Source organism: Ranitomeya variabilis, chromosome 2, assembly GCF_051348905.1.
Source record: "Ranitomeya variabilis isolate aRanVar5 chromosome 2, aRanVar5.hap1, whole genome shotgun sequence".
NCBI classification, from domain to species: Eukaryota; Metazoa; Chordata; class Amphibia; order Anura; family Dendrobatidae; genus Ranitomeya; species Ranitomeya variabilis.
This window is the reverse complement of record NC_135233.1, coordinates 279,980,448-279,998,434: the sequence shown is the minus strand read 5'-3', so window position 1 is coordinate 279,998,434 and position 17,987 is coordinate 279,980,448. Positions and strand designations below refer to the sequence as shown.

Sequence of the window (17,987 nt, the reverse complement as noted above, 5' to 3'; positions counted from 1 at the left end):
ACGAGCGTAAGAAATCTCGGGCCAGTCACCTCCGCAAACTGCAGACATGACTGGTGTGCATGGGCGCAGCTCTGGTGCTCTTCTGGATCTCAGTACCGGAGCGGCCGCCATTTACACGCACTATACTTGTCCATACAAAGTAGAGCATGTATCGATTGTTTTTTTCTCATGGGCAGTTGGATCGAGAGAACAATTGGTCAACTGAAAAGCCCTATATGACGTCTATGTGATATCTGATCAAAAATCCTATCCCTCTTGTCCGATTTATACCCGTCTGCACCAGCCCGAACCGTGACCAGATGCTGAGACCTCGAGCACAGCAGCTGGGATCATAGGAAGCAGAACTGCGGTCCTCAAAATGAGATTTTATAGAAGTGCAACTGACAACTAAGAAATTCTCTCCTGGATGTGGGTGTAGAAATGCAAAGTTCAGCATGTAAATGACATTTCCCCAGTCTTAGGAATGTTCTGTGACTCCTCCCTAGAGACCAATGTGCCTGCCCTGCTGTCTGAGTTTTGCATATGGGCAGACACCTGACTGCTACAGGACCCAAGCAGTTCCCAAAAGCGCCGAGGAAGACAAGCGTTCTCCTGCAGAGCGGTCTCCTCCGCACACAGGCAGCTCCTCCAAGACGTCTGCAGGTGACGCGTGAACAACAGCGCCGCCCAGTGGCCGCATCCTCATCTCACACTCACTGGTAAGAGGACGTGCTCGTTATTGTGCGGATGGACACTAGTTGCTGAGAGTGCAGTGAATAAATGGGGGGTTGGGGGGCTGACTGCATTAAGTCTCCTACACTACATAGCAAACACACGGTGTGCAGAAATGCAGCACACAAGGCATTGTATGGGGGGTGAAGCACATAAGTCCTGCATGAGGGTCTGCTGTAATGACCATGTGCAGGATGGAGGTGCAGTCAGAATAGTTTCTTCTCCCCATAGGCTTATCACTTGGGATCAGGCAGGCACATTATCTGTCTCAGTTTTCCTTCTGTCCTCAGTCTCTTTCTTGAGTTTCCCCAGACAGCTGCAGTCCCAGCCACAGTATCACAGGGCACAAATGATCTGGGGGAAACACCTGTTCTCAGCATGAAAAAGGTGGACAGACTTCCATCCATGTGTATATATATACATATATACAGTGTAACATATATATTATATATATACACACACCTATATCTATCTATATATACTAAATCTACAGTATATATACACATGTATATGTATGTGTGTGTATATATATATATATATATATATATATATATATATGTGTGTGTATTTATTTTCTATATAGTATATATATATATATATATATATCTCCCCCTCTCTCTAGTGGCTAGTAGACGATGAAGCCATGCCCGGTGCTCCATCATTCCCCCATTGCCTGCACACTGTGAGGCTCATCAGATGCTGGCAGTGTGTGAACAGACACCTATGTGCAGAGTGTGGGTGCAGTCAGTGTGGGTGCAGTCAGTGTGGGTGCAGTCAGTGTGGGTGCAGTCAGTGTGGGTGCAGTCAGTGTGGGTGCAGTGTGTGGGTGCAGTCAGTGTGGGTGCAGTCAGTGTGGGTGCAGTCAGTGTGGGTGCAGTCAGTGTGGGTGCAGTCAGTGTGGGTGCAGTGTGTGGGTGCAGTCAGTGTGGGTGCAGTCAGTGTGGGTGCAGTCAGTGTGGGTGCAGTCAGTGTGGGTGCAGTGTGTGGGTGCAGTCAGTGTGGGTGCAGTCAGTGGGTGCAGTCAGTGTGGGTGCAGTGTGTGGGTGCAGTGTGTGGATGCAGGCTGGTGTGTGTACAACACTCAGGTCACACACACACTCATGATTTCATCAGGGACTTTGCCAGAAACTGTTCTGCCTCACTGCCATGTGCACATTTTTCCTTTCTTATAATAAAGGAGGGAGTGCAACATTTTTTTTTTCTTCAAAAAGAACTAAATGGATCAGAGGGGGAAAAAAAAAAGCTTTAGCCAGGGGGAATAATAATGAGGTGTGGCTTGTATTTAAATCTCCAGTAAGTCAATGTTAAGGGGAGTGTGTTATGTATATAAAGTGCAGTTTTCATCTCTTAGCTAGACAGACCCAGCTATGAAAAGCAAGAGGAGATTAATGAAGAGGGACAAGACTTCAATTCCCCACTGGAACAAGGTCACTTGTAGAAACATCTACACAGAGGGGCTGCTGGAGCCAAGAGGCACTGACAAGTTGATGGAAATCAACAGCACATTACTTATCTGATTCATCCACAAACTTCACTTTCTTGCTTTTCCTAAAAAAGTCTGAGGGACTACTTTGCATTGACAACACCGTGCCCATCATCTGCTGCAATGGCTGAAGTTGGTGGCTTTTTGGCATCTCTGGATATAGACTTGCATGGATTTTCTTCATCTCTTGGAAATGTTGCTTTAGCCGACTCTCCTGGGTTTCTGAATGAGAGACTGGGTCAGATAGAAGGGAGGCTGCAGAGAGGGTCTCCCACTGATTTTGCTCACCTAAAGGGCATCCTGAGGAGAAGGCAACTCTACTGCAGGACTGGGTTTCACCTGGAGATTTTCCCTAATGGTACCGTGCATGGCACAAGGCAGGACCACAGCAGATTTGGTAAGATTTCTTGGGATTATTAGAGATATTACTATTTTGTTCTTCTACTATTATTTTCATTTAATTTTAGAATTACATACTATATTAATAGCCAAATTAAAGAAATAGATACTTTTGACTCTTTCAATCCAAACAAAAATGTTAAACCTTTTTTTAAGTTTTGGATTCAGCTCAGATGATAAAACTATAAAATGTTAATCTCTACAACATGTTGCATGTGTATGATGAATCCTCATCAAAGAACACACAGATAATAATAATAATAATAATAATAATAATATAAATAGGGTGAAATAATAATCTGGGAAAATATATTTTTTTACTTTTATATTTTTGTCTCTTTCCAAATGTCATCTCCATTCCAGCTTCCTTGGCTTGGTTTATTAGTTTTGATAATTTTTGCTTTATAATTTCACTTTTTTTTCTATTACCATCATTTTAATTTCTGGGCATGTTGTGATGCTGCAGCATTTTCTGTTATGGGGAAATAGGCTGATATTGAGTGGAATAAAGGAATATTATGGCATGTTGTGTTTTAGAGAGATAACCTGACATCTTCTGGTATGGAGGACTATCCTGTAATGTTCTGGTGCATAGCAGAGGAATATATTGGCATCATAAAGTCATGACAGCATTATGGGATGTCAGTTTATCATGTTCTTGCTCTGTATTCATTACCAGTTTTCTCACCCATATCAGTTGAAATGTTGATGTAGACTAGAAACAGATGCCCTGCACGGCAAGGTACTATGACCCTTGAGTAAATGACCTTAGTGGAGAAGATGATGGAACGTTCTTCCTCATCCTTTCTCCATAATTCCTCCAGTAGGTTATTTTTTACCTGGGCAGTCTAATCTCTAGTTCTAGGTTTCTTGTTGGAAAATATCTTATTTTAATTCTATAGCACCATCATGTTGTACATTCCAATATCCCTATCACATATGCAAATTTCATAGGTATCCAATAAAGTGTAAGGCTACGTTCTCATGATCAGTTTTCGGTCAGTTTTATTTTTTCATTCTATGTATTTTCGAAAAATGCAAGTTACCTATTTTACTTAATGGGTGTATAAACCTGCAACATCAAAAACTCACTAAAAGTTCATAGTGGGGACGTAGCCTTAGTGTTTTTTTTTCTTTGGGCATGAAAGTGTAAGGGAATGTAGAAGTTCAGGTAGACGGACGTGACCCTCTCACCGTTCTGATGCTGGATGGGTTGGGTTTTAACGCACACAGCATAGATACTACAGCAAAGCTCAGCGCAGTGACCGGTCCGGGAAACCATCATTTTATTTTCTTTTGTTACTTTTAATTAGCTGTCACAACTTTTATAGAGGAAATGAATATCACAGGATTGAATCTATGTTTAGCTTCACTTGTTACTTTTCCCTGCAGCTAAAGATAGCAAATCATTTGTTCCCTCAGTGCAAGTCATCATTTCCTTACTCACTTATTGACTTCTTTATATAGCACCAACATATTCTGCGCTGCTGCACATAATTCATAAGTATTCCCTTCTGTCCCTGTTCCAACTTTCCCTATCTCACAGAGACATACCACGGATTAATAAATTTAGCCCGATAAAGTTAATAGTACGTTCCCGGATAATGCGCACGCTGCTATCAAATCGTTTCATGGCATCGATCCCACAGGACATGTGTCAGACTTAGTTCTGGTGTTTGGCCGGTGGTGAAACAGTTAACCTATTTAAGGTGTGCCTTCATTCAAGAGTATTTGCAGTGACCCTCTCCCATGCTCCCATGTCTGCGACCCACCCAAGAGGAAACAGGTGTCCTTCCTCTAGATGTCTGTTCTCACATCACCATCCTGCGATGCCTTGTGGGCCTGGTCTGGCCAGGGAAGGGTTAACCCTTCCCCTGCCAACCTGCATACCATACCCAGAAACACCGCCGCCAGTGCCACATACAAAACTAATTACACGATTAATATAAATCATCTCTCCTTTCCAGTTTCTGCTTGGGTAGAATTGAAATCCTAAACAAATGTGCTCATTTTCAAGAAATGTCAGCTGCTTTTTTTCCAACTTCCCTTTTTTTTCTGCAGGTGCACAAAAAACATTTTCAGGAATGTCTGGGATTAGTCAACTCATCCCAGGTCCTGCCCTCCCCAGATTCCTTTCTGGAGTTTCCGTCTGTGCACCTTCTACATTTCACTTGAGCCTTGATTTCATCTGTCATTCACGGAATATCGGGTGGTCGGAGTATTCGATGAATATGATCAATGGTTATGTTACATAAACAATCTACAGTATCATGATAGAATGCCCTAAAACACCATGGTCCAAAGTATATGTCAGATTTATATATATATATATATATATATATATATATATATATATATATATATATATATATATATATATATATTGTAAAATAAGTATTTCATACACTGCCGCTTTTGCAAGTTTTCCCACCTACAAAGAATGGAGAGGTAATTTTTATCGTAGGTACAGTTCACCTCTGAGAGGCAGAATGTAAAAATAAAGAGAATAGAAAATCACATTGTATGATTTTTAAATAATTAAATTGCATTCTATTGCATGAAATAAGTATTTGATCACCTACAACCGTCAATAATTCTGGCTCTCACAGAATCGTGAGTTTTTCTTTAAAAACCCTCCTATTCTACACTCATTACCTGTATTAATTGCAGCTGTTTGAACTCGTTGCCTGTATAAAAGACACCTGTCCACACACATAATCAATCATACTACAACCTCTCCACCATGGCCAAGACCAAAGAGCTGTCTAAGGACACCAGGGATAAAATTGTAGACCTGCACAAGGCTGGGATGGGATAGAGGACAATAGGCAAGCACCTTGGTGAGATTGAAACAACTGTTAGTGCAATTATTAGAAAACGGAAGAAACACAAGATGACTGTCAATCTTCCTCGGTCTGTGGCTCCATGCAAGATCTCGCCTCGTGGGGTAAGGATGATTCTGAGAAAGGTCAGTAATCATCACAGAACTACATGGGGGCCCTGGTTAATGACCTGAAGAGACCTCAAACATTACCGTTAGTAATACACTATGCCATCATGGATTAAAATACTGCAGGGCATGCAAGGTTCCCCTGTTCATGCCAGCACATGTCCAAGCATGTTTGAAGATTGCAAATGACCATCTGGATGATCCAGAGGTGGCATGGGAGAAGGTCATGTGGTCAGATGAGACCAAAATTGAACTTTTTGGTATCAACTACACTCGCCGTGTTTGGAGGAGGAAGAAGGATCAGTACAACCCCCAAGAACACCGTCCCAACCGTGAAACATGGTGGGAGAAACATCATACTTTGGGGGTGCTTTTCTGCAAAGGTGACAGGACAACTGCACCACATTGAAGGTAGGATGGATGGGGTCATGTATCGCAAGATTTTGGCCAACAACCTCCTTCCCTCAATAAGGGCATTGAAAGTGCGTCGTGGTTGGGTCTTCCAACATGACAATGACCCAAAACACACAGCCAGGGCAAGTAAAAAGTGGCTCCATAAGAAGCATTTCAAGGTCCTGGAGTGGCCTAGCCAGTCTCCAGACCTGAACCCAATAGAAATTCTTTGGAGGGAGCTGAAACTCAATGTTGCCCAGCAACAGCCCCGAAATCTAAAAGATCTGGAGAAGATCTGTATGGAGGAGTGGGCCAAAATCCCTGCTGCAGTGTGTGCAAATTTGGTCAAGAACTGCAGGAAACATCTGATCTCTGTAATTGCAAACAAAGGTTACTGTACCAAATAGTAAGTTCTGTTTTTCTACTGTATCCAATACTTCTTTCATGCCATAAAATGCAAACGAATTATGTAGAAATCATACAATGTGATTTTTCTGGATTTTATTTTTAGATTCTGTCTCTCACAGGTGAAGTGTACCTACGATAAAACTTACAGACCTCTCCATCTTTTGTAGGTGGGAAAGCTTGCAAAAGCGGCAGTGTATCAAATACGTATATTCCCCACTGTGTGTATATATATATATATATATATATATATATATATATATATATAATATATATATATACCCCCTCCCTGACACTGTCAGACTAGATCAATAGAAAGTGGTCAGGATGGGTTAGATGGAGGCAATATGACATTGTATTTGAATTTCAGTATAGTATAGAGTCAGGCCTTGTGCACGTGTTCAGTATTTGGTCAGTATTTTACATCAGTATCTGTAAGCCAAAACCAGGAGTGGGTGAAAAATCCAGAAGTGGTGCATATCGTCTGACTGTTCCACTCCTGAACTTCGCTTACAAATACTGATGTAAAATACTGACCAAATACTGATCTGATCAGCTAACATGTGCCTCTTAATGTATGTTTCCACGGGGCGTATTCCTTCAGGATTTGCTGCTGATTGAATGCTGCGTACAGCCGCAGTGTCCAATCCGCAGCGTCCAGATGTTACAGCATAGTGGAGGGGATTTTATGAAATCCCATCTCCACTATACGTACAAACACGCAGGTGGCAGACCTGCGTAACCGAACATGCGACGCGTCTTTCTAGACCGCAGTATGTCTATTTGTCTTGCTGAGACACTCAGTCTCCGAAAGGTAAATAACAGTCTATGTATAGGATGCGGTGATTCCGCCTGTGTTCAATGAACACAGGTGGAATCACCGGACGTACAAAAGGGGGCAGCGCTTTGGGTGTAGCGTGGTATCCGCTCCGTTCAAAGCGCTGGGATATCGGACGGTGGACATATACCCTAACAGTCACGGGTGTAATCGCGATCCACCCGCTCCTGTTAACATGTTAAATGCCATTGTTAATCTCCAACAGTGGAATTTTACATGATCGCGCCAGAATTGTGTCATTAGCTCCGCCCATCGGCAACTTTGTCACATGATCACAGGATGCTGATGGGTTGACATGACAACCGCTGTGGTTGTCATTGCCGATCTGCTATGAGCGCCGCCTCGTGGCCGGCGATCATAGCAGATGAGCATTTCTGTTATACTTAGCAAGGTTGAAGCCCTGCTATGTGTAGCACAAACGATCAGAAGATCGTAGCTTCAAGTCTCTAAGGAGACTATAGAAACAAATAAAAAAGTGTAAAAAAGTTTTTTTAAAAATGTTAAAAAATTAAAAAAAAATATAAAAGCTCAAATCACCCCACTTTTTGCTCCATTCAAAATAAAACAATAAAAAGCACACATATTTGTTATTGCCACGTTCAGAAATGCCTGATGTATCAAAATAATTAAAGCGATCGGTAAACAGCGTAACAACCCAAAAATGAAAAAATGCCAGAATTATGTTTTTTTTTGGTCGTCACAACATTGCAATAAAATGCAATAACAGACGATCAAAAGATTGTATCTACCACAAAATGATATTGATAAAAACATCAGCTTGGCCCAAAAAAAAAAGAAGCTCTCACCCAGTCCCAGATCCCGAAAAATGGAGACACTACAGGTCTCAAAAAATGGCGCCATTTTTTTATTTTTTTTACAAAGTTTAGATTTTTTTTTCACCACATAAATAAAAAATAACCTAAATATGTTTGATATCTGTGAGCTCATAGTTACCTGGAGAATTGTAGCAACACCAACACTGGCATACAGTGCCTTGCGAAAGTATTCGGACCCCTGAAACTTGTCAACCTTTTCCCACATATCATTCTTCAAACATAAAGATACCAGATGTAAATTTTTGGTGAAGAATCAACAACAAGTGGAACACAATTGTGAAGTTGAACGAAATTTATTGGTTATTTAAAATTTTTGTGGAAATTCAAAAACTGAAAAGTGGGGTGTGCAATATTATTCGGCCCCTTTAACTTAATACTTTGTTGCGCCACCTTTTGCTGCGATTACAGTGGCAAGTCCCTTGGGGTATGTCTCTATCAGTTTTGTACATCGAGAGACTGAAATTCATGCCCATTCTTCCTTGCCAAACAGCTCGAGCTCAGTGAGGTTTGATGGAGATCGTTTGTGAGCAGCAGTTTTCAGCTCTTTCCAAAGATTCTCGATTGGATTGAGGTCTGGACTTTGACTTTGCCATTCTAACACCTGGATACGTTTATTTGTGAACCTTTCCATTGTAGATTTTGCTTTATGTTTGGGATCATTGTCTCGTTGGAAGACAAATCTCCGTCCCAGTCTCAGGTCTTTTGCAGATTCCAACAGGTTTTCTTCAAGAATGGTCCTGTATTTGGCTCCATCCATCTTCCCATCAATTTTAACCATCTTTCCTGTCTCTACTGAAGAAAAGCAGGCACAAACCATGATGCTGCCACCACCATGTTTGACAGTGGGGATGGTGTGTTCAGGGTGATGAGATGTATTGCCTTTACGCCAAACATATTGTTTGGCATTGTTGCCAAAAAGTTCGATTTTGGTTTAATCAGAGCAGAGCACCTTCTTCCACGTTTGGTGTGTCTCCCAGGTGGCTTGTTGCAAACTTTAAACAACACTTTTTATGGATATCTTTGAGAAATGGCTTTCTTCTTGCCACTCTTCCATAAAGGCCAGATTAGTGCATTGTATGACTGATTGTTGTCCTATGGACAGACTGTCCCACCTCAGCTGTAGATCTCTGCCGTTCATGCAGAGTGATCATGGGCCTCTTGGCTGCATCTCTGATCAGAATTCTCCTTGTTTTACATGAAAGTTTAGAGGGACGGCCGGGTCTTGGTAGATTTGCAGTGGTATGATACTCCTTCCATTTCAATATGATCGATTGCACAGTGCTCCTTGGGATGTTTAAAGTTTTGGAAACCATTTTGTATCCAAATCCGGCTTTAAACTTTTCCACAACAGTATCACGGACCTGCCTGTTGTGTTCCTTGGTCTTCATGATGCGCTCTGTGCTTCAAACAGAACCCTGAGACTATCACAGAGCAGGTGCCTTTATACGGAGACTTGATTACACACAGGTGGATTATATTTAGAATCATTAGGTATTTAGGACAACATTGGATCATTCAGAGATCAACAATGAACTTCTGGAGTGAGTTTGCTGCACTGAAAGTAAAGGGGTCGAATAATCTTGCACGCCCCACTTTTCAGTTTTTGAATTTCCACAAAAATTTAAAATAACCAATAAATTTCGTTCAACTTCACAATTGTGTTCCACTTGTTGTTGATTCTTCATCAAAAATTTACATTTGGTATCTTTGTTTGAAGCATGATATGTGGGAAAAGGTTGAAAAGTTCCCGGGGGCCGAATACTTTCACAAGTCACTGTATATTCTCTCATGCGAGAGAATCGGGCCAATTGTGCTAATGACACTCAGCTCAAACTCTGTCAGAGTGTGATCTGCGTGTCATCTTACTGTAATCTGATTCTTTTGCATGAGATTTGTATCAAAGGTGTGGAGAATTTCTCCATTTTCTCCATTGTCATACATTGAACTGCACTCAGATAACATCCGAGTGCAGTCTGATGTTCCACACCACCCATAGACTTGTATGGGTGCGCATGACCCGTATATCGGAGCCACTTGCATCATGCTGCAATTGTTTTCTCATGCTGAATAAGCATGAGAAAATGTCACATCTGCACTGCCCCATAGTATAACACTGAGCCAAGTGCTATCCAATAAAACATCACATAGCACTCGGCTGTGTTATACGCCAGTGTGAGCGAAACCTAATTCTAATACTATTCCTAGCAAAGGGAATACATTACTGCTTGTCTAAGTTTATTTCTACTCCACACCTACTTAAAGGGAATCTGCCACCAGATTTTTGCGACTTAATCTGAGATGTAGGGCCAAAGTTCCTGATTCCAGTGATGTGTCACTTACTAGGCTGGTTGCTGTAGTTTTGAGAAAATCACTGTTTTATCAGCAAGAAATTTTACTATAGAACAAATTGACCATCTGCCAGGTAGTTCAACCACGCCCCACAGCCGATTAGCGCCTTTTTGCCTATGCACAGTGTGCACAGAAATCTTAAAATCAAGAGTCTGGGCAGGGTTATACAGAGCTTAGCATTCAGAGAACTGATAGATCTGCAGCAGATAAAGTTTTTAATCAAAATTACAGCACCCAGTAAAGCAAGTGACAAATCACTGGAGTTGGGGTCTCTCTCCCTACATCATGCTGCTCTCAGGTTGCATACAAAAAACATGGTGACAGATTCCCTTTAAGATATCTGAACTATAGAGCACTCTGTCTTTATTAGTGGAGTGTTTTTTTTTTCTAGTGTTATGCGTCCAACTCTTCCCTGAATTTCACTGAACTCTTCCTTAGAACCTCCCAACACCTTCTTTATGTCCTCTCAACTGTTTCTTATGTCCTCCCAACTATTCCTTATGTCCTCTCAACTCTTCCCTGAATTTCTCTGCACTCTTCCTTAGAACCTCCCAACTTTTCTTTATGTCCTCCCAACTGTTCCTTAAGTCCTCCCAACTGTTCCCTGAATTTCTCTGCACTCTTCCTTAGAACCTCCCAACTCTTCTTTATGTCCTCTCAACTGTTCCTTATGTCCTCCCAACTCTTCCTTATGTCCTCCCAACTCTTCCCTGAATTTCCCTGAACTCTTCCTTGTGTCCTCCCAACTCTTCCCTGAATTTCCCTGGACTCTCCCTTATGTCCTCCAAACTCTTCCCTGAATTTCCCTGTACTGTTCATTATGTCCTCCCAACTCTTCCTTATGTCCTCCCAACTCTTCCCTGAATTTCCCTGAACTCTTCCTTATGTCCTCCCATCTCTTCCCTGAATTTCCCTGAACTCTTCCTTATGTCCTCCCAACTCTTCCCTGAATTTCCCTGAACTCTTCCTTATGTCCTCCCAACTCTTCCCTGAATTTCCCTGAACTCTTCCTCTTGTCCTCTCAACTCTTCCCTGAACTTATGGAAGATAAACCAAATTGAACGTGCGTGCGTATTGAGAGTTGACAATGATTGCAGTTATTTAGGCACTATAAGAAGGAAGCCTTCCAATAAATCAGCTGATTGCTACGGGTACAAATTTTCTAAGCCTGGCAATCACCTAATAGCAATGGGGTCTCAGCATCAAAAATGGTATAACACGTACATGGTGCCCATTCAGATGTCATTATTATGCCAGAGCAGGAGCTTCTATAATGTCAATATTCTTTACTAGGACAAATAATAAAACGTCTAGGTTTACACCTGAGTTTGAACGTCCGATAAGATGATCCTTTGAAAAATCCATCATTTTAACTGCAGCATGCTGCACTATTTTTTTTCAGCAATATGATAGACTGCCTAACAAAAAAAATAACAGACCCCATCATAGTCAATAGGGTCCGTATGACAGTATTTGTGCCTGAAGGGATTTGTTAACCCAGCCTTAAATGTTTTTGTGTGGTGAAGAAAAATCACATTATCACCTGTCCACAGGAAAGTGGTTATTGTGTGTGATTTATATGGAGAAATATCTTACAATATCCTCATCGACATCAGTGTCTTCAGTTGGTACCATGCTCATTGTGCATAAAATATGACATAAAATCGGTAGGAACCGTTGTGCTCTCCTAGGCTCCTTATGCATCATTCAGTAATGGACGTTGTGGCTCCAGTGTGAACAGGACTCTATCAATAACCACATCCACAGAAGACTTCACAAACTGATATCTTTGATATGTAAACCTTCCATCAAATTTCACAGTGTTGTTTTAGTAATATGTTTTTTTCTAACAGCTTCTGCAATTAAAGGGGTTGTTTCCAGCCTCGCTCAATACACTTGCATTGAGCGAGGCTGCACCCATCTAGTTGGAATATAGCTGAGACACATGGACTGGCCCTGAGAATCGTCGCAGTGTGCACGATGTGAGGATGCACAAGTATGCAGTCACATACCGTGATGGCAGACTTGTAACTTAACTTTGGACAACCACTTTAAGGAAATAGGTATTAGTCTCACCCTTAAAGGGGACATGTCACCGCTCCAGACTTGTCTATGTTAGTAAATATTTGTATTCCCAATTAAATAACAATTCTAGAGGATCTTCTCGTAGAACTCTGTTATTCCTTTTGATATTTTTGGGTGTTACCATTCCACTTGTCAAAGGGGTGTGTCCTTACATAGTCTAAACACTCAGCACGGATTGGATAGTGTTAGTGTGTAGAGATGCACCCCTAAAAGGTAACACCCATCTGTCAATTACTCCTATATTTCTAAGAGGAATAACAGAGGAACGTCATAACACAAAATTAGGAAAAGAGGCTCCAGAATTATTTTAGAGAGTTTGGAAATGCAACAAGTCTTCTAGAGTAAATGATTCTGCTATTAGAATTAGCATCAAGAATGAATAAGCACGACATAGATATGTGAAAAATATTAGTATTTTCTACTGAGATTAAAAAAACAACTTTTAAATGGAAAGAATTGTACAGAGCATAGGCTGAAAGTAACCCAAATTCTGGGGCTGGAATTATGTTAGTGAGGAATTGGATTATATTCTTATTATTTTGTTTTTATGCTGAGTAAGGTCTAAGAACGTCTGTTCAAGGGGCTGTCTGAGGTCAATGAAGCGGGATTCTAATGCTAGACATGGACAGGTGGGGCAGAATTTGTGGAAAACAGCACAACTAAAATATTCTTTAGTTTCTCAAAAGGACCTCTTACTGTCTGTACCGGAAGACCTGGAGTTTGACAGTCACGTTGGGCAATGAATCGCAGGTCTTCTTTAGAGATGGAGTGATTTGTGTCCCATATTAAATAGATTTAGTTTCTTCTGGTGCTGAAAAGGTTAATGACCCTTTCTATGCTAGTCAGAAACATGCAGCTCCATCTTAGCTGCTTCTGGTCGTGTCAATACCTCTTCCTATATAAACTGATCAGACCTTCTAGTCCCTGCCAGTGAAAGATTTGTCTTCCTGTGCTGTGTGCTAAAGCTAAGTGGTTGGAGAAGAGTTGTTGTAGTAGTGTTCTGTGGTTTGCTGTAGTACGTGTGTTTATCTCCTGGTCCCTGTTCCCATTTAGTTTATTCCTCCCTGTCCCTATCCTCCCTATTCTTGGTTAGTGCTTTTGTATGATAGAGGGTTTCTGTTATCCCTGTGTTGTCTTTGTGTCTTGTTTACATTACATTTCTGTCCCTCATGTGGAGGAGACAGATCAGGGTTTAACAGGAGCATAGTAAGGTCGGAGACTCGGGCCTTTCTAGCTTCAAGAGTACCGTGGGACATGGACAGTTTGAGGCCCCCCTTCCTTAGTAAAGCGTGACACTTGCTAGAACACTCTTCGTTGGCGGACCACATTTACTATGCAGTTGTTGGTGTCTATTAGTCTATTATGCAGCTCATCGTTTTTTCTATTGAGTTGAAATGTTAAGGCTTAATTCTATCACTAAATTGATGTCAATAACAGGAAACATCTTTCGTTACATGAGGAAATATTGTTAAAGCTAACTTTCATGTTACTGTGTAATTTTTCCTGATTTGATTCCTCATTAGTGTTGAGCTTTTGGGTGACCATGTGACGAGACTTGACGTATTATAGTCGTACGTCTCGATAAAGTCACAATCTAATTATGTTTAAAAAGGACAAAAAAAACTAAATGTGACAGATTGAGAAGGTTTATGGATTGCACACTGTCAGACCCTCTTGCCCCTTATCGGCGCAATGCATAGCATATTCATCATTGATGAAGACCTCACTAATTTTTGACAGACTGGCTGTAAGAGGCATGCTGCCTGACAGCACCCTGTAAAAGACTCCAGCTGTTAGTGCATCCCTAGCAACAACTGACTCCAGTAATGTCAAGCCCAATCAATGTTCCTCTCTGACAAACAATGGAGCATTGTGAACTTAGTCTTAATTAGATTTTTTTTTAACAGATTTAGATGGAGAACCCAAGATTAAAGACATAGTATAAAAGGACGATTTATCCAGCTATTTATTTTCTGTTTCCAGCTGTTTTCTGTCACTCCTTTTTTGCAACCAATTCTCTTTTACGCCACTCTTACCACTTTTGTAAGAACTGGACCAGGCTTAGAGGATGTTAGAGGCCAAACACGTCTTAAGAGACTAAGGACACAGTCAGACAGCTGTATAAATGGACCAAGATCGGACCTCAACACATGGACTAGCCGGCGGCTCTCCCTAGCGTGATAACTGCATAGAAATATATGGAGCTGTCACACTTGTGTCAGGAGAGCTGCCGGCCAGTCCGTGCAATGTGATCCGATCTCAGTCCGATTTATACAGCCGCCTGACGCTGCCCTTATAGAGTACATGCACTAGCCGATCAGTAAGATTTTAATGGTAATGACTTAATTTTATCGACAGCTGTGTAATATGAATGGATTGATTGACTGAACCATGTGTGAAAATAGACTCATTCATTGTGCATAAAGTCGTTTAGATGAGCGAAAAAAAATCTAGTTAATCTTTTGAAGATTGTGTATTGTAAATGGAAATTGTTCGCTCATTCAATGATTACATCGGCATAGAGATTCTGGTTTGGCTTTTATCCTAAGTCATATGGCAAGACTCGATAATGGGTCGATATTGACTTTAAGATTGCCACTTCCAATAGGTGGCACTAGAGTTCAAGTTGTGCTGAATGGATAGACCAAGATGCACCAAATTCATTAGGAGGCATGCACCTGGTAATAAATTCAGTGGATTGTTCTCCAGCGGGCTTTTGTTCAAGACTTGCATATGATATACAAATCTTTAAAAGGGTTTTCTCATGCTATTAACTATTGATGCTTTAGTTAGTCAGCATGAAAATAAGCAAGTTTGCAATTGACTTGCTTTTTCTATCTGCTTTCATTCTCATGCTTTAACATCTTCTATATTACATAGTGTACAGCTTGCTTCCAAGCAAATCAGCCACACAAGTACGGTCGAGTGTGCGCAGTAGTTACATTCCAGGAGAGGAGTTATTTCCAGAGATCCCAGTCAACATTCTCCATCCCACTGATTGCTATGCAGCAGTTATCTGCTCACCTCCCTCTCTCTACCTCTCTCTCAGCACTTGACAAAAGGTCTCTTATCAGTCCTGCTTAATTACAATTCCTGCCATTGAGGGTAGGTGCACAAGTTCAGGATTATTTGCGTTTTTTCGCTATAAAAACGCGATAAAATCACGAAAAAAATGTGAAAAAAACGCTTACATATGCCTCCCATTATTTTCAGTGTATTCCGTATATCTTGTGCAAATGTTGCATTTTTTTCTGCGAAAAAATCGCATTGCAGAAAAAAAAGCAACATGTTCATTAATTTGTGGAATCGCGGGGATTCCGCACACATAGGAATGCATTGATCTGCTTACTTCCCGCATGGGGCTATGCCCACCATGCGGGATGTAAGCAGATCATGTGCGCTTGGTACCCAGGGTGGAGGAGAGGAGACTTTCCTCCATGGACTGGGCCCCATATAATTGGTAAAAAGAAAAAGAATTAAAATAAAAAATAGTGATATACTCACCTTCTGATGGCCCCGGAGTCTTCCCGCCTCTCATCGGTGCATGCTCTCTCTTCCGTTCCTATAGATGCTCTGTGTGAAGGACCTGCGATGACGTCACGGTCATGTGACCGTGACGTCGCGGTTATGTGACCGCGACGTCATTGCAGGTCCTACACACAAAGCAACAGCTGAGGAGATCGGGGGCCATCAGAGGGTGCGTATAACCTTTTTTAATTTTTTTTATTATTTTTAACATTATATCTTTTTACTATTGATGCTGCATAGGCTGCATCTATAGTAAAAAGTTGGTCACACTTGTCACGCACTATGTTTGACAAGTGTGACCAACCTGTCAATCAGTTTTCCAAGCGATGCTACAGATCGCTTGGAAAACATTAGCATTCTGCAAGCTAATTACGCTTGCAAAATGCTAAAAACACGCGGAAAAAACGGGAAAAAAACGCGAAAAGAAGCATGCGGATTTCTTGCAGAAAATTTCCGTTTTTCTTCAGGAAATTTCTGCAAGAAATCCTGACGTGTGCACATACCCTTAGAATTGGCAATTTCTACCATTCTCTTGATCATGGCTCTCACTGTCCAGAGCTGTGTGACAGTTGTGAGCTGCTCAAGACACAATTTGATTCAACACTATGGACTGGTTTGGCTACCGGTCTAATATGCATGGAGGCTGCTGACATATGACTTTTGATGGAGAGTCGCACAAGATAACTGCCAGGCAAACTATCAGCGAAATCATCATCATTCTCTTATAGCTGTCTAGAGTGTATGGGACGGCCTTTAGTTTTGTTATAGCCAGTAATTGATGCTTTCATCAAATGCTCACCTATTAACACCTCAATCTATTTAAATTTAAAGAAGCACTCCCAAGAAATGTTTTATGTGCTAAACCTGTCTAGATATGTGTGTTGTGCAATAAAATACTCACAGATTGCGGTCTTTCCTGATTTTCATTGCCGTTTCCTTACTCTTCTCACCCAATTAACTGCTATTTCGACTTGTCAGATCACAGAGGGGCAATCTAAGACCATAGTGTGTCTGTAATAATTATAGGGGATAACTCAGGAGACTCTTTGCGTGGAACAAGACAACTACAGGACACAGTTTTATAAGTGGTAAAGTCTATATTATCACACGGTGATTCAAACAGGTGCAGAGAGAAACTCAAGTACACAACACTTGGTGCAAATATCAAATGCAGCTCAGCAGTCTATAGGAAACTTCAGAGGAAAATGCAATCATGCAGAAAGTCTATGAAGCACAATTATTCTTGAGGATACTTGACATGAATAAGTCCTTGTCTTAGTCCAAAATGAAGATAGATATGCTTATAAGGCAGTTAAAATCATATCTTAGCTCAACCAGGGAGGTCTGGGTAATAGTCTCAGGTTCTTGCAGAGCAGAAACAGCTTACATGTCCAGCAAATGCAGATGGAAGTAAACACGAGCAGCAGATGAAGGAGGATTACTGGAACTGGTGTATGCAGCAGGAACTCAGAGCAGAGTAGCAGGATAACCCCACAGGTTCACAGGAACAGGTATATAGCCAGGGAGTTACCAGAGGTCAGGAGCTGGATGCAAGGCAGAATACTCTAGCACAGACTGAAGGCTGGGGTGGAGTTTTATAGCAGGAAGACACAGTGCACATGAGACCAAAGATGCCATCTTGGAAAAGGGCAGTAATGCACAAAAAGGTAATAAAAAATGTTCAGAGTCCTGACAGTGTCTCACAGAGGGGCAATGTAAGACCATAGTGTGTGTCACAGAGGGGCAATATAAGACCATAGTGTGTCTCACAGAGGGGCAATGTAAGACCATAGTGTGTCTCACAGAGGGGCAATGTAAGACCATAGTGTGTCTCACAGAGGGGCAATGTAAGACCATAGTGTGTCTCACAGAGGGGCAATGTAAGACCATAGTGTGTCTCACAGAGGGGCAATGTAAGACCATAGTGTGTCTCACAGAGGGGCAATGTAAGACCATAGTGTGTCTCACAGAGGGGCAATGTAAGACCATAGTGTGTCTCACAGAGGGGCA

General features: G+C 41.5%; 1 protein-coding gene across 3 annotated transcripts in view; it reads left to right on the top strand.

Annotated features, from left to right (window-relative positions):
* Positions 1 to 465: 465 nt before the first annotated feature.
* Positions 466 to 17,987, top strand: part of FGF16 (fibroblast growth factor 16) — a 65,210-nt gene continuing 47,688 nt past the window's right edge. The window contains exons 1-2 of one of the 3 annotated variants that reach the window (XM_077292439.1): positions 466 to 698; positions 2,063 to 2,591. In XM_077292439.1, the coding sequence (XP_077148554.1) occupies positions 2,318 to 2,591 (274 nt within the window). In that variant the 5' untranslated portion in view covers positions 466 to 698; positions 2,063 to 2,317. Of the gene's footprint in view, positions 699 to 1,992; positions 2,592 to 17,987 lie in introns of those variants that run through there. The other 2 variants (XM_077292441.1, XM_077292440.1) reach the window with 2 other exon arrangements.